Source organism: Dermacentor albipictus, chromosome 5 (genome assembly GCF_038994185.2).
Source record: "Dermacentor albipictus isolate Rhodes 1998 colony chromosome 5, USDA_Dalb.pri_finalv2, whole genome shotgun sequence".
Lineage (NCBI taxonomy): Eukaryota > Metazoa > Arthropoda > Arachnida > Ixodida > Ixodidae > Dermacentor > Dermacentor albipictus.
This window is the reverse complement of record NC_091825.1, coordinates 158,815,285-158,839,030: the sequence shown is the minus strand read 5'-3', so window position 1 is coordinate 158,839,030 and position 23,746 is coordinate 158,815,285. Positions and strand designations below refer to the sequence as shown.

The window sequence follows — 23,746 nt, the reverse complement described above, 5'->3', positions numbered from 1 at the left end:
AGTACTGGCCGACTTCAGGCCCCAGTAGCGTAAGCGCCATAAAAATAATTAAAAAGATCTTAGTGAAATATCGCTGAATCTCTAATAACCCTGTGATTTAAATGACAAACCACAGTGTGAAAAGAAAGCACCCCGTAATGTATAATAGTGTATGCATGGCTGACTACTTAAATGTCACCTTTTTATACTAGAAGGCGCGAATAATGAATAATGCATGGATTCATCTGCTTCCGTATTTATGCTCTCGCAATGCACTTATAAATATTTATGATATATTAATCATGAACTTTAAGCTAAGAGTACGTGTCCCACAATCGTCTTAGTTGTACTATATGCTCGAATATTATACACCATTGTTGCTAAAAAACTTCAAAATGTGGTGCGAGAGTAGTGATGGGCCCTACGATGAACAGCATACATGGAAGAAAAAGTAAAAAAAAAAGAAAAAGGAACATGTTTGGCGATGCACTAGGACGACCGGCGCGATGTCGTGCTCTTTATATCCCCACAGATAAACCCCCCAAAACAAGAAACTGGGCTAAAGTGAACCTTGTGCTTCGACCATCTTTGATAGATCCTGGCGTGAGAATTCTCATTTCTCGCATACATCGTGGCCTTATTATCCGATAGCTGATACTGACGTATAAGGCAACTAATAAAATCATTGTGCGGACGGTTTTCTTTCTTATCACCTCGACACGCTAATAGCATTTGTTTTCATTCGTTTCATTGAAAAGGTACTGTGAAGATATAGTGGGTGGAGCCAGATTTAAATACACAGACGTTGAGGTCGAGCACAATGTTTAGACTTAATTTTAAAAACCTAGCGGACGATAGAAGCGGTCTAAAACGACTAAGCATATAATATCTGCTATCTTGCCGTCATTCAATATATTTATGACATCTGGCTCCAACAGACGTGCAATGTAGAGCGAATATTTAATAATTCCTTTTTCGCACGATAGTAAAATTTTTGTGTTTGTGTGGATGCTTGCCAGAGCACGTAATCTGGACAAATTACAACGGGTCATGCGGATGTTCACTTTATGCTTGCACATAATTTTCTTAATGTTGTACTTAATGTTGTAATAGCCCGAGGACGTATCACAACGTTTTGTCTGTATTTTGGGGGAATGGGGAGGAGGGCTTATTACGCTCACTATGTAGTTTTATTATCGCCTTCATGATAGAGTACGCAACTGATGTGGGCACATTTGCGATAAATATTCATATCCGATAGGTTAGTGCTACTACTGCATGCCAATGGCTCGTAACCAATCCCCTTTCATCGTTCTGAGGTTCGCAAAATTTTATCCTCAACCTTGCATAAGTGATAGGGTTTAGTGTCATGGAACATTGCGAATTCCTTATAATAGCGTTTCTAAGAATTCCGCGGAAGAGAATTTCTGGCAAAAAGAATAATCAAAACGTCACTATTAAATAACGGAGAATGCAGCGGCACGGAAGAGAAACGAACTACACTAGAGTGGAGGAAGATACCTAAACTGGCTCTTCCTTAACAAAGCACACATATAGATTACACTAATACTTACGCTACTTAACTGTGATGTCGCTTTGTTCTTTTGCTGTGGTAGGTACGAGTTGGCAGTAACCTGCGCTATGAAGTGGGCTACTTGCGGTACGAAGTGGCTAAGATCTACGAGTTTCCGCCGGAGACTGTAGGAGCCATTGCAGCCGGCGGAACAGTGCTGATGCTTTTGAGCCTCGTAACGTTGGCCATCCTGAAGCACAAGAACTCGCAGGCCGAGAGAGAATACAAGAGGATCCAGCTCCAGATGGACACGCTAGAGAACAGCGTCCGGTCCGAGTGCAAACAAGGTAGGACGTCTACCACGCCTTCTGATATTTAAACGACTAAGCAGCAGAGTCTTTACGAGCAATAGGACTAGGAACTAATGCTAGCAATAGAAATGCAGTGCTTCCTACTTCCACATCGCTTTGCAATGACTTCACCGATAACTTGCACCTGCTTCACTACACAGTTCAGTTACAATTCAATTTTATTACAGCCGTTGTTCTTCCCGTTGACATCACGGCGCGTTTTCTAACAAAACGCATATCTTGAAGTACAAAACCTTAATAAACAACAAGGAGTGCTAATAGACATTTCCTTAGCATCACCTAAATTATAGATGTGCGAGTATATAGTAACCACAATAATTTGGCTACCGTGGCTAACGGAACGCGAGTGATTTAATGTAAATTTACAAAAAAGTAGAATGGAAATTAAGTCATTCTGCTTGTAGCAATAGCCGTTAAAGTCATGTTATAACCATGCAGCGACAGCCATTAAAGCCAATAGCTGTTAAAGCCATGTTGGCTATGCTGGCTAAGTGAATGCATCTACAGGGAGAACTTCATAGAGCAAGTGTAAGTAAGAGAGACGCACATGTAATATTTTGATCCTGTTCTTCTGTTACTGTCTTGGCCATTTCGTCCCCATATGATTAGATAGAATATGCGTAGGGCATGTGAAAGTTGTATTGACCATTTTTTCACTGCTTGTGCATTTTGCGCAGCGTTTGCGGAACTACAGACTGATATGACGGACCTAAACAATGACATTCAAGCGACGGGGATACCGACCCTTGACCACAAGGCGTACATTATGAAAGTGTTCTTCCCGGGTGTACCAAATAGTCCGATCTTGCAGGAGGTCAAAGTAAGTGCGAAAGGAACATTATCAACGGAAACGTAGAACTTCACTCCCGTGACAGATGACTACGATTAGGTTCGGCCATTGTTTATTCGTAATTCAGAACTTCTTTTTGCAGCATAACTACAAATTGTCTAAAGGTTATCTGCTTTCGTTAGTGTAATGCGTGCGCCACCTTAAGGTGTAATGTGTGTGCCACCTTGCCTGATCGCTTAATATCAACAGATATTATTCGAGGGACTTATCTATGGCGGTGTCATGTTATTTAAACTAAGGTGACTGGACCGATCGAATTGCAAGGCTGTTTGATATTGAACAAGATGGCGGCGCAGATGTGGAAGTATGGGTTAGAGAGTGAAGTGAAATGAGATGTCGATTCGGGGCTCAAAATAGTCTAGTTTATAGCTTACGAAACTTAATCACAGCGCAGTGCCTGAAAAGCGTGCATAATTGTTTTGCTTGCTTCGGCCATGGCACGAGGCAGTATTGTGCTACGTGGCAGCGTGAGGACTGCTCCCGCCGCCTGTGCGGAAAAGTTAGCGCCACTCGTTGGATGTAGACAAGCTGGTGCTCATGCATTATCAATGTGTGCAATCGGACGGCAGAAATTCTGTGTAACGGAACAATAACCCGTCATCTCTTCGCCACATTATTTGGCAATGCCTAACCAGCGGAACCCTGCAGTTGCATGACCGCGTTTCTATGCGACAACTTGGGGCTATCGACGCTTTGCCCGGACGTCTTTCCTGTCTGGATTAAGGTTTCCGTTAACTGTTCTTACCACCGCGACAATCATGATGTATTACCAGCAAGACACCCATACGACGCCGCAAGCGAGAATAAGCGCGTGAATCACGCACGTGCCTGCATATACTAGGGCGTGTCACTTTACCAATATAGCATCGAAGTACGCTGTTGAAGACAGCAATGTGCGTGCTAGTCAGTACTTCATTTTCTACGATGCCGCTTCAAAGTTCGTTTTCACGAATGTGAAGCGAGATTTTAGTGTGAAATCACTAGCTTGAGAGAGCCTGCATGCACCTCGCATTAACATGGTATCCACACTTCACACACCATATGACTCTCGTCAAACCTCATGTAAGATTCGCACCCACACTTCAGTTAACCATAATGCTAACACACCACTCGTTCGATTTCCCACTAATAATTACGGAGAACTCCTCCACTGGACGACAAACGCGCGCGAAAAGGCAAGATTTTCTTATGTCAAAGGCCGATTACAGAGGTGCATTGGGGGGTGCCTGTTGGCACAGTAGCGCATCACGACGAGTTTTAGCGGGGAAGATGGCGTAAATTAGGCCATCTAGCTGGTACAAAAACGCGATTCGGGTCGACAAGTTTCCTTGCGCACAGGCACATCTGGTCTCTCGAGGTAGCGCATTGTCGCATTAGAAGGTCATATCGTGATGGATTCGCATGGCTATGGCCCAATTACACAACTGTCCTCTGCGTAATAATTGTAATACCAATGCTATTTATTTTATTTCCGCTTCGTCGAAAATTCGCGGGTACATTATGTGCGTAGTCACGCTATATTTGTGAAGATACGGCATTGGCTCGCAACAGCAACACACTTTCTTTGTTCAGTTTTCGTCTTTAGTTTCTGTTGTCATCGATTTTATTTAATTTTATATACTTACAACGAGTGTACATTCACCTGGGACCCTACATATTAACTAAGCTATCATGCTAAAAATGGTGATCCTGCAAATGCACCTTAAATATTCCTGCACTATAATAGTCGCATATATTGCAGCGTTACGATACCCAAATGTACTAGTCTAAAAGATAACTGCCTTTACGAAAGAACTTAGCACTTGCTCTTCAAGAAGGACAGATAGGTGGGCTAGTTGTTAACGCATTATTAGAAAAACTTAGAGCGCTCTAAACACACAGGACGTAGAAAAGGAACACACCACACATACACCACCAGAGTGCGTGTTGTATTTGTTCCTTTTCTACGCCCTGTATTTATAGCGCTCTAAGTTTTTCTAATTAGTTCTTGCTCTTTTACTAAACGGAGCATTCCTCTTGCAGCAAATCAACGGCCCTTACAACAACTACGAGGTGGCGATGACAAATTTTGAGATGCTTATCAACAACAAGAGCTTTCTACTGACATTCATTGACACTCTAGAAAACCAGAACACTTTCAGCATCAGGGACAAGTAAGTGTCGTGGTGTGATTTTTGCAGGCTTTGTCGTTGTCTGATAATAACTGGAAAAGGCACTTAAACTTCAGAAAACCAAATTTTGACGTCTCATCACTATTTTCAGAGTGAACGTAGCATCGCTGCTCATGATCATTTTGCTCGACAAAATGGAATACGCCACAGAGTGAGTAAACACAAGTAGTAATGTCCATGGAAGGTATTGTAGACATAAAACCAATTTCAACTTGCTTTACTTCGTTGACTCAAGTCTAATGATAGGGACTTTGGTAGGTCTGAATTAGCTGTTTTGTCCTAATACACATACAATTCCTCTTGCAGCATATTGCGAGAGCTCTTAATCCGGCTTGTGGAAAAGTACGTTGGAACAAAGCATCCTCAACTAATGCTCAGAAGGTGAGTGAACTAATAAACTGTAGTAATTTGCCCTTTCATGAAGCACACTGGCAAATGTGCTCGCGTACATGAAGGTGCAGATACGTTTATTTTCGCAGCGATGAAACGAACCTGATGAACGCTATAACAACGTGCATTTTATATATCGCTACGCCAAGCGTACGCCTCGCAGTATGTTCTAAAAGGCGCCTCTTTTTTTTTTCTTCTTTCAGGACTGAATCCGTCGTCGAAAAGATGCTAACAAACTGGATGGCGTTGTGCATGTATGGTTACATAAAGGTACGAAAGCAAACTAACACAGTGGGGTTACGCCTATAGATTCATAAAGCGCAATATAGACCTCTGGGGGTGTGGATATGGGGCATGCGAAGCGGCGTATCTTTTGTTACATGTGCCATTTTAATGCAATCTTTTAATCCTGAATACGGTGAATAATTTGTGTCTTCTGTATACCAGCAGAACATTGGCTTTAAAAGGCTTATGCAACCACTGACATATTGAAACACGTGCAACTTCAAGAAAAACACGTTCTTTGACCAGAACAGGTTTGTTCTGGCCGAGGAGAACGGGATGCGCACGGACAGACACGTTAGCGCTCATATCGGCTTTCTGAGGCAGGCAAATGAAGGTGTTCGTGTGTACATACCAAATAATATTGTTTCTTCAAAGATTCTTATTCCCGACCACAAAATGAGCCAATTATCATCGAAGAGAAAAATTGCGGAGGGAAAAAAAATTAAATGCGAACCAATTGCTGCCCAACAGTTTTTAAGCTTGTTGGGTTAAAACGCGATGCGAGATAACCACCTAACGTCTTTCTCGTGCTGTTGCAGGAACACGCGGGAAGGTCACTATTCCTCCTGTTCAGCGCGATCAAGCATCAAGTGGAGAAAGGCCCCGTGGATGCGGTGACACACGATGCTCGTTATTCACTCTCCGAAGAGCGGCTGCTCCGAGAGCAGATCGAGTACTGCACAGTGGTGAGTTACGTCTACTAACGGCAAGACTTTAGTGACCCTAATCGGACAGTTGTATGAAAGGAGTTTAGCGAGTGCAGTCTTTTATTGCATTTCCTGACAAATCTTGCGCACGGACTACGTAAATTGGCCTATGCGCGGAGGCAATCAAGAGAATTTATTGATTGTCAGATTTGTATTTAAACTGAACTAGTGACTTGGCCTAATAAAAACGACAGATACAATAAAGGTGGACAAGGACAAACGCTACTCACAACTGTTTAATGGAAGGATAGAAAGACCTCGTGTCTTGCAATCTTGGAAGTCACCCTTATTGTTTAAAAGCACTGAAAAATCTTGAACATACCTAAAAACCTTTAAGACCGGCCTCTAATAAGGGTGACTTTACATCCCCTGCTGTCATTTTAGGCGCTTTTAACAACCAAGGCCAAATGCTCGTTTTTACGCATGAACTTCCTAAGTTAGTAGTTATGTAAGTTCTACTAGTTCACGCTAAGTTACTAGTTCAATTATGCAAACCCAACAAGCCCAACAATCAACCCTTCTATTATATATGAATGACTGCCATTCAAAAACCGATTACTTCAAGAATAAAATGCCAATATCCTTTATTTAAATACTGCGCTGCTGTGGGCTAAAACACTATATTTCCGGTACAATGAACCAGGAAATTCATGTTCTACTGAATAGCTTTTCCGTCTAGCAGAAAAAACGTCCTATATGAGTGCATATTAGAGGGCAGAATAAAAAATCTGAGCACACTTTAGCACTTATGAGTTATGAATACGAAAGCATTAATGTTCAATTTAACGCCGCTGAGCAGTCCTTCGGGTTATGAACTCCTCGCGCGAAGCGAGCGCACTGAGACTTTTTGGCAAACGCCTCCTCGATCAGACAAGGCTGCTGCACTTCGATCCGTGAAGTCGTGCTACCCTGCCCGACTGCCATAATATCTAATGGGGACGCTCGCGAGTAAACTGCGGAGGTTTTGTCGTCACCGCTCTCGTCGCACCAGGCTTGGCAATGGAAACTTTGGTCCAAGTAACATGATGCCATGAAGCAGCACGCACGGACCTGCTATCTAGGTGGCGCTGGTTTAGCCAAGTGGGCAAGACACTCAGTCTTTCAACGTGGGGTCGTAGGTTCGATAGTCGCTTCCATAGCGTTTTTACCTTCGAATTTATTATTTCTCATACATTAATTTCCTGATAGCAATTACCGACGCCTAGCTAGAACGCCGGCAAGAGCTTGCGCGGGCAAGGAAGGCAAGGATAACACAGGCCTCCGACAGCGAGGGTGACGTAGCGTCGCGGCGCTGTCCTCTCCCCTCAGGCGACGCCTGGCACGCCAGCCAGCGCAGCAGCAGCTGTCACCTTTCGCCCGCTCTGCCCCGTCGAGGCGAGCACGTCACGTGGCGTCGCAGCCAATGGGAATTTAGGTGTCGTTTCTCTGCTACAGACGCCAGCTTTCTCGCTGAATGGACCATTTGATGCTTTTGCCTCAAATTATGAACGTTTTCCCTGCGAATGGAAACATTAGTTCACAGGGGACTGTCCGAAAGCGTGCAGCTTTTCAAGTGCCGTCGCACGCGCAGGGTCTGCTTTTCTTTGTTGTGTGACAGGTCGGGTGATCAGTTCTGAGCGAGGTAGTTACTGCGTCCGCGACAGGGATATCCGTTCACCGTGAGCAAGCACTCCTGTTCTCTATATCACCGCGCTCTAAAGCCGTTCTTTGGGGTTCATGACGTTTTCTAAATGAGCACTAAATGCTGCATTAGGTGCATTAGAAAGTACGCTGTTGCGACAGCAAGATGGCCACTCTTACCGCGAGAGAAGGCTTGGTGAACCAGAAAAGATGCAGCACCAGCAAACTCCCAGATGTTGCTGCAGCAGCTCTCCGCCACTTCACTGACAATGTCAACTCGGCTCTGTCAGCCAATGAGGAGTACATTGCAGTTTAAAGGAATCATAGACTCTGTCTAGAAATTTTCTAGAGACCTTCCTCCAAAGGAACTGCCCAAATGAGAGAAATACCTTGACTACCATGACGCCACACTGACGATATGGTACTGTGGCCTGGGCGTTAAATCCAAGACGGGAAGTTCGGCTTTTATTTTCTCCAGTAAATGTGGACCATTTTTTCACCAAATGAATAAAAATAAGGTGTTCAGAGATTACTACTTCACCCCTAAGATTGAGTCTATGTTGGTCGGGATAGATATAGCGTCTAGAACGCAAATTGCATGACCGTACCAACAGCGCAGGAAATGAGAGCTGCAAATATGTTTACAAGTTCACGCACCAGATCTCTATTAGGTTACACAGTGAAGCATGCAGTGTTTGTCAAAGGATATTTAAGTCTTCAAAAACGAAGAGTTTTTTCCTAAAGTATTATCAGCTTCCGCACAGTTTGTCCATGCCGTCCGTGAAATGCTACATTGGTGTGTAGACCTCGTGCGCTATACACAGGCTGCAACTCTGACCTCACGGATTTGTGGAAATTGAGGTTTTTCGCGCATTCCTCACCTCATAGACGTTTGACACCGATTGTGCAAAAGTTCGCCACGTTTGTGCAGGGCGGGGTATCCGTTTACACTAGAAAGTCCGCAGAATGTGTGAGTTGTCGACAAGCAATCCTTCTTGGTATCTTCATCAAGGTCATTCAAGTCCTGCAAGAAGACCAGGATGAAAAAGTCTTTTGTCGCGTCAACGACTGCGACACAATCAGCCAAGTGAAGGCCAAAGTATTGGACGCCCTCTACAAGAACACTCCATGCTCAATGCGGCCGCTGATATCAGAGGTTGACCTCGGTGAGTGAGCGACACTAGCCTTTGATATGGAATAGCTCCGACAAGAGCAATTTAATGGAAGGGCAGTATACTAAGTCAGATAGCGATGCACTGGATAAGAAACTCGATGAGGGAACTATTCGGTGCTGCGTAGCTAACAAACAAATGTGAAGACGAAAAAAATTCGTAATATATGAGAAAAAACAATTTAACCACCTTCAAAAAAAAAAAAACGCGAATTTTGCTTTCGTTTCCACACTACAGGGTTAGCTCAATCTTGCGGTCCTGGGCCAAATTGCGATTTCTGGGGCATTCACTGTAGCTAATCAGATACCTTTGAGGCCAAATGCGGTACTATTTACGGCTTTTATTATTATAGTCATACTTACGTTGACTGAATACAAGGTTAACATTTTTAATCTAGGAAGAGAAACTATTTTTTCTTGATTGCTTTTGGCATGCCGAGAAAAGATTTGCTTACAAACTCGACTGCTGGCAAAAAACGACTGAGCCGCGCTATTGCATACAGAATGGCGGCACGGAAGAGGCGGTCACCTGATTCTTCAAGACGAGGACCTCACTACAAAGACGGTTAGCGGATGTCAGAAACTCAACACGTTGGCCCACTACGGCATACATGATTCAGCCATCATGAGCCTTGTCAACAAAAAAAGGCGCTACTGCAAGAACGGTGAGTGTGTTGGCGATAAAACGCTTGCAGCTACGTTCAATTTCCTTTCATGCTTAAGTTAGGCAGCATTTGCCTCGGATGGTAGAATTCACTCCATACCCGTCGCTGACGTCTCAATCGCATCCGATTACGATCCCATAACGTCAATCGGTCATCGCATCTTACCGGTTATAACTATCGTAACTTAGCGCAGAACGGTGCACTCAAAGAAACCTAGAAAACGACGAGGGCGCACCGATGCCTTCACGCAATGCACTTTCACATTTCAGATAAACACAACCACGAGAAAATTCATTTGCATGACTGGGCACCAGTAATTCCTCCAGCAGCGGTTACTCAAAAGAAAAATAATCAAGGCAGCGCTTGTGTATCCCACAGTTCGCATTTCATAAGAGCCTCATGGTGCCTGCAAGAGACGTGGCTGTTTGATCCCGCTCTGGCCCGCTGAATTCAACATATAAATTTAGCTGTTTGCCTTTCGTCAGTCTTCGATCATACAATGCACTTAATTCTACCACTCTGATACCGCGCCCTGCAGTGATTAGCCTTCTTTTCTTCTCTCAATGCCTCCGTGCACGCACAAAGTTCTCCGCACTGTCTTGTCGAGATCAGTAACCACCGACCATGTTGGCAGCCTTTGTCTCTCGCCTCCTCGCCCCCCCTTGTTTTAGTGCTGGCCCTTCGTTGCTGCGCGGTGCGATAAGTATGCCGAGGCACGCACGTTGTCGAAGCTCGCCCGTACAAAAATCACGCAGCGTTATGGATGCTAGACCACGCCTAAGCTGTATGACGGGCCACGTTGCCAAGGAACCTATGTAGATCGAAATCTTTGGTTTCCTATACACCGGTGCATTGACTAAATTAACGTAAACAGAAATTTTCTTGATAAATTACATAGCAGAACACAGACAAATAATACACACCGTATCAACCCCCTAACTACTTAATGATACTATACAACAACTACTAATACTGTTACGACGACGACTACTACTACTACTACTACTACTACTACTACTACTACTACTACTACTACTACTACTACTACCACTACTACTATTACTACTACTACTACTACTACTAATAATAATAATAATAATAATAATAGTAACGATAAACCCACAATAACTCCTATTTTATTTCCAGAGTAGGGCACAGGTCACGATGTTGGTACTTTGAGTCAATTAGGGCGTAGTCACCGAGTAAACGAACGAGGGATGAGAATATGGCGATTTTTATGGCGTCCGAAATAGCCTCCCCCCATCTACCCCTAGGACACAGGCTTCTGCTAACAATCTGAAGACATCCTTGTCTTCCGCCATCAGACAACATACTACGACTGCGAATTCCCTAATTTCTTCACACAACCCAATTTCCTACCATCATCGGATGCAGTTAGATTCCCTTGGCACCCATTCTTTTCTTGCGATAATAGTAAGCTATGCTCCAGCTATACGCGGAAGTCATACAATGGTCACGGCAGATAACAGCAGAAGCAAAATACAAGAATAAGTGGGACCGGAGGAAACTAAACCTTGTACCATGTACTATCTACCTCGCACCTAAAGTAGGAGGATTGCCTGTTGAAAGCGGCGTCGCCGATGTGCTAAGTAGAGCAGTCGGTCACGATCAAGTGTTTACTGTCGCAAGTTCCGATCAGTGGGCTCTGGCTGATTCTCAACGGCCATGACGTGCATATAGTGCCATGAATTCGGCCTCGGATAATTCGACGGCTGCTTGGCCTTAGTGAGAGAGAATACAGCGACACCCTGCCGCAACACTGCATCCGTGCTCGTGTTAAGTGCCTCGTTTCTCGGCCTACATAATTAATTACCTTTTCGAAAGTTGTCGTTGCTGTTCATATTAACGTCAACATCGCACAAGAAAGGGATCACTAGCCTGTGTACCCATAGCTTTAGTCGATAGGAGAAGCCAAGCTCACAAGTGCGGCGTGTGGCGTACTAAACGAAACGTTCAGCGAGAAAAACAGTGTACTTTACCACGAGAGACAGAGAAAAATAGGAGAGAGGAAATACAGGACAGCAATACTAGGCCCACTTGAAGCAGTAGAACCTGATACTTTGCCGTTACGACAAAAGTAGTTGTCGTGACTCGAGCCAGGTTGTTGGAATCGGGTTACGGAGTGTAGTTGTGTAACGCGAAGGTTCGGTGTGTAACACAGCAATTTCCCAAGTATATATCAGAGGCCTGTTGTAGGAACGGTCGATTTTCTTGTTCAAGCCTATCGTCACGAAAGCCGTTGTCATTACGACATTAACTGCTTCTTTTCTTTCTTTGCTGCGGTGAGGGTGGAAACGAGACGTTGTGTTGCAAAGTCATATTTCATGGAAACGAAGTTTCAGTACTAGTCGTGTATTCATAGTGTTCTGACTAAAGCTGTTATAATCGTGCCACCATAAGTTCACATGGACTTATGCTTCTTTTGTATGTTTTAAGACTATACCATGCCGAAAATTAGAACAAGCTAATTACAGTACAATGGAAAATAGGTTATCTTTCTGAAACCACGAGCGCTTCATGGCTACGTGTCTCACCGCTTCCTATACGGGCAACGTTTTAAATGACGTCCAGGCTACCACCTGCTGTCCCATTTTTGCACTCTTTCTTTGCTGTGATAAGTCACCAAGCAAGTCCCACTTGCAGCTTGCCCAGCCGACATACATTATGGTAGTGACCATCTAAATCTTACTACACGATAGTTAGCTGAAAGCGTCATAATATAAAGCTTTCGTGCCTATTTTGACTGTAACTTTTCCTACCTTGATATAGGAGCTAAATTGTTACATTTTTATTTGAATGCAAAGGTACGGCTACATATGGACCAATCAACACACTACCAGCACGCAACAACAATTACGAGGGTCACTACGGCAGCGCCACGAAGTACTGGCACTTGGTCAAGCCCCTCGATGATCGCCATGAGTCGCAGCAGGACCAGCGGCACAAATCTATCCCGGAAATATTCCTCACCAGGCTGCTGTCCACAAAGGTATTTGAATATGGCGATGCAACATATTGCAACTTTTGCATCATTGACTCATTAGTAGGATTTAAAACACCCCTTTTCTCCGTTTATTTCCTTCCTACTGAACACGTTCTCTTACAGGGTGAGAAACGGTAAGCTAAACCCTCATGAAGCGTTGGTCAATTGACCTGCCCTGATCCATTTTAATACCTACGTGCTTCCTGGTGAACACGAGACGCGCACCAACAATTTGCGTTAACCAAAGGAAAGACTGAAGTGTTGGATACGTTAAGGACGCCAATTCTCCTTAAATGGGGAATAACGCTTACGAAATGAGAGTATTTAGGAAATAACATACAAAAGTGTCAGAACATTAAGCTTGCTACTACATGACAATGCATTACAGAGAAGCAAAGCAGACGTCGTCACCGCGCATGAAAAGCGACGCCTAGGAAGATTTGCAGCAAAATGAACCGTCATTGGATGGAAGTAACGATTGCATATCGCCGCAGCACCGCAGCTACCTCTTGTTACACATTCTATGTCTTATACAATGCCGAGGAATAAAGAACAAGAAAACTGTGCACATGCTTCTCCCTAACACCATGCACTAACCACGTATAACAGTCGCGCATAAGGAAACAGATCAACACCTACAGAAAAATGAGCCTGAGTGCTTACAGCAAAGTGAGGAAGACATTTTATAACTATACTCTGACGGCTCCTCTATCTTTAGCTTTGATGAGCTATAGCAAAACAAAAAGAAAAGTATTCTCGTTAACTTGTACGAGAGAGACCCTTTCGATAGATTTCATGAAGCTAAGTCTCTTTACACCTAATGTGTCGCATCTTGTTAGGTGCAGTTATGCGCTTGTAGCATGTAGTTTGCATTTTCAAAAGTGTCTACATGTGAAGTCCAGGGGAAACTGTCTCGCTGCGTTTATTATCCATGCGTATTGAATATTATCGTGATTTCACTAGAGCGACGAGCATCGTGCCTCAAAGAATGACATTGCGTAGTTGTGCTATTTATCATATGACAACCATACCATTTCGCTTACGACATACTTTTTCCTTCAAGATAAAGTTATTGCTCTCTGCTTACCATGGTATTCGTGGTTTTTAAAAGGGTGTGGAGGTAACGAGCATTAAACCTACGATAAGGTATTTAATACCGGCACCCTCTAATACACAATGTACAACCTATATATTACATAAGTTAAACGTGGCTTGACATGTGAATTGTACATATATGTGCATTGTAAATTGTTCCTCATATCTTCTCCGAGATGATAATCGCACCATTCTTTTGCCTAAGTAGTGCATAAAGCAAAGCAGGCACATAGAAGGAATCAATTTTACGGCAACCTGTGTAACATCTTGCGCAGGGAACCATACAAAAGTTTGTCGACGACTTCCTGCACAACATCTTAACCGTCAACGAGGCACTGCCTTGTGCCGTCAAATGGCTCTTCGACCTCTTGGACACAACTGCGTCCACATACGGCATAGTCGACGCGGAGGTGTGCCATGCCTGGAAGAGCAACAGGTTGGCGTCTGAATGGCATTTAGTATAATAAAAGATTGCAAGATTTTACTCATAGACGTATACAAACCACAGGCAGATGTGTGGAATTGGCCTGAATCACTGTTTACTTACACCGTGCTGGAAATTTCACACTATAGGAAAAAGTAGCATTTTAGGAAAGGTCAAACTTCATCTATAAGATCCATTACAAAAGCACCCAAATTAGTTATTTGTGCTACAATCAGTTAGATTTTTAAGTGTTTTAATGGCCAAGGTAGAAAGTGGCAAGGGCTGTTACAACAAAAGCTCCGCGCAATAGCGTACAACTCTCCTATTTGCTCTAGTGTGGTCACACTGACCTGCTTTAAAATAGATAAATGTATTTTTAAAAGTATTACCTTATTCTGCGGCAAACTTCTTTAAAGTCGCGTAGTAAATTATGCAAGCTCTAATCGCAGTAACGTGGAAAGTGTTGTCGTGGGGGCGGGAAATCGTCTCCTAAGGATAACTTGTGAACTTCACGTTTCAGTTACCTTGAAGTTTTTGATATGTGTAACATTGATAGTCATTTTGCATCCTAATTAACAATCCAAGAACAGACCCCTACAGAAACCAACTATATTTTTTTTAAGTGTAAGAAGTTTCAATTAAACTTCGTCAACGACTTAAAAACAAAGGTTACGGCACTAAGCAGACGAGGGTGAAGTGAGACACAAACGACATATACAGGCGCCAACTTCCAACTGTTCAATGACCAGAAACTTATGAATAAACAATTGGAAGTTGGCGCCCGTATATGTCGTTTGTGTCTCACTTCGTCCTCGTCTGCTTGGCGCCATAACTTTTGTTTTTCAGTCATGTACCAACTAGCTCAGAAACAAGTTTTATTGTTCATTGTTCAACGAGGTTTTCATATCAGAGTGCTGCGTCCCTTCATATGGCTTTAAACAAAAATATGACAGCTGTGTTTTAGCTGTCACTTGCTTCTACAGTTCAAGTACACATGCATTGTCCGATGTGTACATCTTAAGATTGGTAGTGCAAATTGTTGTTAATTTTCTCTGTTGTTACCACGTTTTCTGTTTTTCAGCTTGCCTCTGCGATTCTGGGTCAATCTAGTCAAGAACCCCGACTTCATTTTTGACATTGAGAAGACGCCAATTTTAGATGCTTGCCTTTCCGTAATTGCGCAGACTTTCATGGACGCCTGCTCAACAACAGAGCATAGACTTGGAAAGGTACCGGATGTATATTTTTGCCTGCGCTCATTCGAAATACAGACTATAATTATTAAAGATATTTAGATTTTTGTTTTGGAAATACGCGAATAATTGTCCAATGTGCATGGGTGAGGCCGCGCAAGACGACCCAAATTTCCGATCAAAGATTATGAATGTAAAATATTTTAACCCATATAATCTTAGTGTATCCAGCGCAAGAAAACACCGTATATTTGAATGTATGCGTGAGTTAGAGTCACACACGCATTTCTCTCTGTGTTGCCTACCTTGGTCTTGAATTATCGCGTCATTCGCGATGTTGTTACAGTAAAAGACGATAATGTCATTATGCGTCGATAACTCGGCCACGTCACAAGTAACTTTTTACTCTACCAATGCGCCTGTTTTTTAAGAAACTTTTTGCGCTGTAGACTCAGTGGCATTGACTTGAAATATAATACAAACGTGTAATGTCTCCGGTCTGTCGTTCTGCAGGATTCTCCATCCAACAAATTATTATTCGCAAGAGATATTCCAAGTTACAGAAGACTTGTGTGCAAGTTCTACCAGGATGTCGCGGCGTTGCCTCCAGTTTCCGACCAGGATATGCGATCTGCTATGCATGCGTTGTCTGTGGTAAGGGCTCATATCTCCCTGTAGTCCGCCCGCGCATTGCATGTGAGTGGCTGTAAACGTGTTTACTCATAACTTGCTTTTCTTTCGTACACAGGCGCATGCAGGGGAAGTTGATGTCCTGAATGCCTTGAAAGAATTGTATATTTATGTTACAAAATACTCCGAGCAGGTAAGTCTTGAAGGAGATTTTTGATTCGGTAGGAGAGAGACAGACAGCGAAAGTGTAAACAGATTATATTTAACACATGCACTAAGCAACGCGCAGTTTGTCTACCGTCTGACACTCATGTCACCCACACCCGCGTCTCCGGCATTCAGCTGGGCAAAGTCCAGTTAACCTCTCTTCATTTCTTTCTCTCTATATATCTGACACCTTTGTACTGCATCACTTTCGAAAGAAGGCAGCAATGTGTCTGACGTGAAAGAGTTTCGCTCTTCTGGTAAGCTGCCAATCTCGATTATGTCGGTCACGAACACACATAAACACAAGATGTAGGCGCCTGTTTATCTGTGCTCTTTCGCAGTTAGCATGAAAAGCACAAGGAAATCAGAGAACGAAATCACGTCCTCTTCAGAAAAATCGCCTCGTCTTATGGGTGATATGAGCTTTTACTTTAATCAAGTTTCATGGCGACCCTTATGTGTTTGTCATGGCTGTTTGGGCCGTTGGAAGCCCTTAGGTCGGCTTGGGATTGCAACGTGTGGCATCTGATGCAGGTTTTCTTAAAGCAAAATCGTATTCGGTGTCAAAATTTCAGAAGCATAAAATAGTAGCTTCCGATGGTCGTTGTCAAGTAGTACTCCACGGATCGAATATCCGTATTTTTTTTCTCGCCCTAATATTCGGCTTGCATAGTTCGTGGTAACGTGGGGGAAGTTGAGCTCGAACTTACTACAAAGAGAAAACGCCTTCAGCTGCAAAAAAAAAGAGGAAAAGCTAGAGCAGAAACTCTCTGTTATCAAAGACCTTCTTTAAGTTTCAACTTCACAGTGTCCGAAAATTGCACGTTGTCATTCTCCGGCCTTTTAGCTAACATTAGCCCTACTGGGTCCTATGACAAGCTGTATTGTCATCCGCTCCAACGGAGATATACTGAATGAGTTCAGGTGTAGGTGGGAAAGGGTGAATTTATTGAGAAACTGAAAAGTCGACATGCAGTTTCTAGCCATGATTGGCCTCCACCACTAGTACCTCTCATTACGAGCAAGATATGCAATTATGTCGCGTCTGCTGGCAACATTATCACGATGCGCCAGAGTATACGCTTCCGGAAGGAGTCGCAGCACCTTCGATAGCCATGAACCAACAGCGAACCTGCGACTTCGTTAATTTGCTACTAAAGCGCGCTTCATTCCCCACATAGACATTGGAGGAACAAGTGGAGAGGTTGGATGCATGTGCTTGCTGCTACTCTATCTCCATGGGGGCTAATGTGATATTAGTAATGAGATCACTCAAAAGAAATGCTTATTAACATAAAGAGATTAAAAAGAAAAGTACGTCTTCAAGCTACTTGAGTCGTCTCGGCACACTTCTTGAATAGCGAAATATTTTTTCTGGAATTTTTCAAGTCGACGTGGTCAGCGCGGACTGATCACCCTTTCATCGATTCTTCATTGAATCAACAGAAATGTCTAAACATGTACAGTAAGGCGTTTTGCTCACATGGTTTAGCCCAGTATTAGTACATGTATTTTACAAGTTGTTGCATTTCTCCCGTAATATCTCAAGTAAATGCCCTAAATATAACTAATAGTATGCTATTTTAGGAAAAAAACTTCTGACACAGATTGATGTTCTAAATTATTTGGTACACAACCTTTCTTCAACTTAAAAGTCTGCCATACTAGAAAAATGTTGTTGCCTGTTATTTGTATGCTACCAATGAATGCCGTGTGGACTCAACTGATTGCGGTGGCAGTTGCTGCGGTAAGCTGACATTCCATCACCGCCATATGTGGTGCTTGTACGATGAACGTAACATTTAGGTCATTTATTTGCAGCAACACAAATTTTATGGGGACCATGAAACCATTATGGCCATATGTTATGTTAGTTCCATGCGTAAAATATGGAATACTGCCCTGTACACGGTGTACACCTACGTGAATGCGTAGAACACCGATTACTGTGGCCTTATTCACTCTTTTGTGAAAACCCTAAACTCGTGAGAACCTGAATTTCTCGTACCAGGTTTTGTGGTCGAAAACCGCCACTCTGTTATTTTCCCACAGCCGGTGCCGCGAGGTAAATTTGATTGTGCTTCGTTCTGTTTACTTCTCTCAGATACTGGAGGCCCTCGAAGATGACGAGGCGTGCCAGGAGCTCCAGCTGGCCCAACGACTAGAGACGGTGGCGTGCACATTAAGCGCTGAGCGAACTTTGCCGTGCTAGAACTTGTCCTTGACGAGCAGTGTGGTTACCGGTAGCAATGTGTAAGGGGCCGCGCTCATCCCGAGGCACACAAAAGCTGGTCTCCTAGGTGTCGGGGCCCCCTGGGGCGCTCCAAGCAACACGCACCGGACACCAACGGTGAAGCCATGTGATCAACCTCCATTTGTACAGAACCCAGCGCGGCGGCGGAGACTGTTCTCATTGTGGTGCTTGCAGCGTTGACTCGCTTCCTGCGGCATGATGGATTTGCGAACGCTGTGGGAATTTCTTTTCCTGTTCTTCTACCGAGGGCAGCCAGCGCCATGATGGCGCATAGCAGTGTTTGTGCCTATGTGTGAGTGTTTTCTTTTCCAGAGAACCCACATTCGTGCCTGAGTGTGCGCTTAGGTGCTGGTATAGATTAAGCTGGTGTGTCTCTGACCGGTTCAGAGCATGTAGCCTATTCCACCGATTGTGCGCCGCACAAGGAGGCAGGGTGTTTTGTATATTCCAAGGCGCGCGTAGGTGGAAAGCAAGCGACTCGAAGTTAGTTGGGATGGGGCTGACACCGAAAGGAGAAATACGAGTACTTTGGCTTTTGAGTCTGTACCTGGGTAGCAGTATTGAATAATGATAACCGGAAGTCATGTACAAATTTTGTTTTTGTTTTCAGTATGCAGAAATGTGTATTCTTCTCAAGTATGTTTCTGAGGCCACAAAATACTCCTTTGTTACGATACCTCTACGCAAAGACAAGAGACGAAAAAAAAAGAAAGTGCACAACACAAGCGCTCCTTATCAATGCTCCTTTTCAGCGCGGGATAAGAAATGCATTGATGTCCGGAGCCGTAATTTCTGCACAATAATGCCACATCCACACACTATCCATGGTGAAAAAACTAACTGTTGGAGTCCCAACTGATATTTCGGAAAGCTGTCCAGTACTTATGACAGCATTCATTATACTAGGCCTTATTCCATTTCAATGTCAATATTACTATCGTTTTCATTGCAGAAAATAAATTCTGTGCAAGGTACAAAAATGACGGGCACCTCTGAGAGAACTCGAGAATTCAAGAGAAGCATGAGCGTTTTGCTGTTGCAACGTCGTAACTTTTTCGTATTTACACACATGTATCGATATTGTACGAAAGTGTCGAGTCTTAAACTAATGTCAGGATGACACTTTGGGCCGCAAAGCGACGTGCGCCACAGCACCGCATCATATTTATGGAGTCACGTGGCAAAAATCAGCGATGTTGGCATAATGCTTAAGACGAAAAGAAAAGTGTACGCACTTCATTACAAACGCACGATGCAGAACTTTTGCCTTCGTGATGTTCAGCGTCATGCATGAAACAGGCATGCTGTTCGTGCGGTGAGCGTTCCATTGCCAGAAACAGGGTCCTAAATGTTTTATTTGTGCATGTCCTATGCACCTGTAATTTAACACACGGTCCAACTGCCTTGTCAGTGTTTGCTGTCGTGACCGTCTGAAATGCAGCCTTGAAGAGGCGAAGTGCTGTGCATGACGAAGTCGTAGTGTTCTATCATTTCTTATCATAGGGAGAGTGCTTTGTCTTCTCACAGTCACCTTCGTCACATATGGCAATGCCGGCGAAGATAGTTTTAATTTCGATGCTATTTTTTTACGAAAAAGAAGAAGCTACTAAAGTACATTTAGCGCAATCCTTTGTAAAGTATGTTGTGAATAAAGAAAGTGATAGCTTTAGGCACTACTTCAAATATTAGAGTGTTTGTCTTTTATTTATTCTCTCTGAAGACCACGTGCAAATGTTGCGATGTGAAGCACTTTGTTTTCACATTCGATTTGAGGGTATACAAATTCTACGGAAAAGCGATAGTGTAGGAAGCTTTAAAGGTTCTACAGATAATACATGCGTCCTATTGTTTAATTAATATGCTGGGCTGCTGAAGATTCGACCGCCTTTGCGAGACCTCCGCTGCGGACAACCTTGAAATGCCACTGCAGTGGTACGCAGCGCTAACAGTTGTTTCTGACTATGTGAACAACCGCCAATGAGGTATGTACGTTCCACACAGGCACCTAGGCACTCGCCGCATTGGCCATGTGGCCGAATTGCGTTATGGTGCTGACCTCAAGGTCGCGGGTGCGATCTCCGGCCGCGGCGGCCGCACACGAACACAGATAAAGAGGGAGATAATAAACTTTATACAAAAGAGCACACTAGTGTAGGTAGCTCCTCCACTCTGCAGTGGGTGGTCCCCTCAGTCCAGGAGTCCAGCTGCCTTAGCTGTCCTTATCTCTCAGTTGACCAGGTTGAGCTGGTCCTTCAAGTTGGAGCTGGACAGAACTCGCTGCCTCCCATTGCCGTGTGGTTGGGTGTACTATGGGTGCGAGCAAGCCTATACCACGTAGTACAGCGTTGCGCATTGATCGCAGTGTGGATGTTCCAGTACTAGCGAACGCGTTGCTGCCAAAGGAGAACTCCGCTTAGCACGAACGTGAGGAACTGCCAACGAACTATCGAGGCTCGCGAAAGGAATATGCACGTCATCTTCAAATTTTTACTGATGGCTCTGTGGACACGGTGAGAGGATCTAGTGCAGCTGCTTTTCACATTCCCTCTTTGAACTATGATTGGTCCGTTCGCTTCACTGCAGTCGTGTCCTCCACAACGGCCGAAAGCGTTGCCATTGAGGCAGCTCTCAAAAAGCTGCGGTTTTGTACGCCTCAACCTGTTGTCATTCTTACAGATTCGAAATCCGCCCTTCAAAGGTTAGAGCACGGGTTCCCTACTGATGCCTTATCTCTAAGCTCCCTACGTTCGGTGCAAAATCCCAGTGTCAATGGCTTCTCCATACGATTTCAATGGGTGCCATCACGCACAGGTATCATAGGCAACGAGATGGCGGACAGCCTCGCCCATAGAGCGCTGTCTGGGAATCCTTCGAGAAAAGTGCCTCAAGAAGACGGGAGACTCTTCAGAGAAGCGGTGTCGTGCCACTTCAGTTCTTTGTGGAGCTCACCTCACAAGCCATGTGTGATCAAGGGTCTCAAAAGAAACCAAGCCACCTTACTGCTCCGCATTCGCACGGGCTCTGCCCGTACTCCTGCGTGGATGTTTAAGACTGGCCTGGCATTATCACTATTATGTTCAACGTGTGGTGTGTGCGGTTACATAGAACATTACCTAATGTGCTGTACTGTGTATAACGCGGAAAGGAGGGTGTTATTCGGGTCCCTCAAGAACACAGGACTTCCTCACAGTTCCTCACAGGACTTCCTTCAGGATATAGTTTTCCCGCGCGGGAACCGGTTGTGTAGGAAGGAGGTCTCTCGCCTTCTGTTAAATTACCTACAGGACACGGATTTGGCTTCCACATGGTGAACTGAGGAGTGAACATTTGTAATTGGGAGGTCTGTGTCGGATTACGTGATTTAATTATTTTAAGTGTCGCTACGGTGGAGCAATTGCCGGCAGCAACTGCAAGGCTAATCCCACCAGTAGCCTACAAAAACTCAACTCAACTCAACTCAACTCGCAGTGTGGACATTTATAGGGATACAGCACAGGGTATATGGCGTGGTAGATATTCAAGTGTAGATGCCAATGGAGACGTGATGTCAAAACAAACGCGAGCCGAGATATGAATGTATCACAAAGAACCACTGAGTGTTAAAGTTAATCACAAGCTCTATAGACCAGAACACGCTAGTCTCGCACCCAGAATAACCGAACGCATACTCTCGCACCCGGGTTGCCCGGTCGACCGGCGCCGTTTTGTACTGGGCTGCCAAAGTGTGTTCGCCGGCGACCTGTAGACATGGCAAGCGCCAGCTCTAGGGCTCCAAAGTGCGGAAATGTGCCCGTTCCCACGGATCCAAAGTAGAAGAAGTCATCTGGGCATCATTGCGTCGTGTTTGGATGCCAAAACAACCAGCGGAAAAGGAGCAGGTCGCTTAGCGCTGTTTGCGAAGAGCACAACACACGTAGGGAATCGTGCCGGTGCGGTGTTTTCAGCCTGCGCCGATTTCCATCCACAACGAAGAATGCCAAGCTGCGCCACCGGTGGATAGCTGCAGTGAATAGGAAGAACTACCAACCCAGTGAAAATGCACGAGTGAGTATTCGATCTGTGTATATTTTGGTGCCACGTTCAACTTTGCGCCCTACGAACGTAATACGTGTAACACGCAGGTTTGCTCCGAGCACTTTCTGGGCAACAAGCCTACAGAGCAGAATCCTGCGCCGGTGCTTCGCCTTGGCTATAACAAAAAATGGCTGTGGCTTAGGTAAGGTTAAGCCCAGGATGCGAAGCATACTAGCCTTTATTTTAGTTGTTGAACCACTGTTTAGCCTGGTGAACTGCTGTTGCTTGGCTATATTTGGTTCGGCTAGACGAAGAAACAACTCATGCATTACTTCTTCGCCTTCAAGAGTGGAACGCGACAGCGTTCCCGTCGACCCGCCAAGGGGTGTAAGACAATGGGCTACAGGGCAGCGACTACGCGCCCCGCATTGGACGCGGTGAGCGTCGAGCAAAGCAGCGTTCGGCGCGGCAACGAAATGTGCGCCTGAGCAAGAGACGCACGCCTTAGAAACAGCGCGTTTCTAAGGCAACACCGCATTCACTAGAGGCGCTTTTGTACCGCTTTGAAGCGTTGTACTCGTGGCTCAGTGGTAGCGTCTCCGTCCCACACTCCGGAGACCCTGGTTCGATTCCCACCCAGCCCGTCTTGCAAGAGTTGAGCCAAAGCCACTTCTCCTCTGTCGTGACGTCACGGTGTCACGTGATTTCATGGTCACCGCCGCGCCTGAGGAGCTGGGTTGAGCCCTCGTAATATGCTTCGCATAAAAGGCAAGCCTTTTCGTGTTTTCATTCAGGCAGAGCTCCCGACGGTTAAGCGGAACAGTTGAGTTTGCGGTTAGCGATACTTGCAGCTGGTGCACGGAATGACCATTAAGCGTGAACGACAAGTTGTAGGCCTTGCTGGTGAGCGTTATTGCTAGTGAAAGTAAACCGAAGTCTGCTCGTCACGTAGCATGCGTCCACAAAAACGTAAACGACGACTACTCGTCGCCGAAGGTGTTTTTGCAGCGCACCTACCTTTACGAGCTGGTGTTGCAGGTGTCATTCGTAACGAATTCATTTGAGCCTCCTGAGCTCTAAACTGCGTGCGGGTTGTTATGCGGGGCAAAGCGCAAAATATTTCCGTTCATATGGCGAGGAAAATAAAGTGCCTAATTATTCTTGTATTTTGTAACAAAATTTTGATCGTTCTCACTAGTTTTT

The 23,746-nt window shown here is 44.6% G+C and overlaps 1 protein-coding gene across 5 annotated transcripts in view; it reads left to right on the top strand.

Annotated features, from left to right (window-relative positions):
- The window catches only part of LOC135916635 (plexin-B-like), a 479,058-nt gene extending 460,195 nt beyond the window's left edge, over positions 1–18,863 (top strand). For all 5 annotated transcript variants that reach the window (XM_065450048.1, XM_065450049.1, XM_070539222.1 and 2 more), the window contains 15 exons: positions 1,596–1,839; positions 2,541–2,683; positions 4,736–4,866; positions 4,976–5,035; positions 5,191–5,265; positions 5,478–5,544; positions 6,099–6,245; positions 8,899–9,052; positions 9,561–9,722; positions 12,548–12,732; positions 14,097–14,257; positions 15,327–15,474; positions 15,952–16,092; positions 16,187–16,261; positions 18,380–18,863. In XM_065450048.1, the coding sequence (XP_065306120.1) occupies positions 1,596–1,839; positions 2,541–2,683; positions 4,736–4,866; positions 4,976–5,035; positions 5,191–5,265; positions 5,478–5,544; positions 6,099–6,245; positions 8,899–9,052; positions 9,561–9,722; positions 12,548–12,732; positions 14,097–14,257; positions 15,327–15,474; positions 15,952–16,092; positions 16,187–16,261; positions 18,380–18,487 (2,001 nt within the window). In that variant the 3' untranslated portion in view covers positions 18,488–18,863. The remainder of the gene's footprint in view (positions 1–1,595; positions 1,840–2,540; positions 2,684–4,735; positions 4,867–4,975; positions 5,036–5,190; positions 5,266–5,477; positions 5,545–6,098; positions 6,246–8,898; positions 9,053–9,560; positions 9,723–12,547; positions 12,733–14,096; positions 14,258–15,326; positions 15,475–15,951; positions 16,093–16,186; positions 16,262–18,379) is intronic.
- The last annotated feature ends 4,883 nt before the right edge of the window (positions 18,864–23,746 follow it).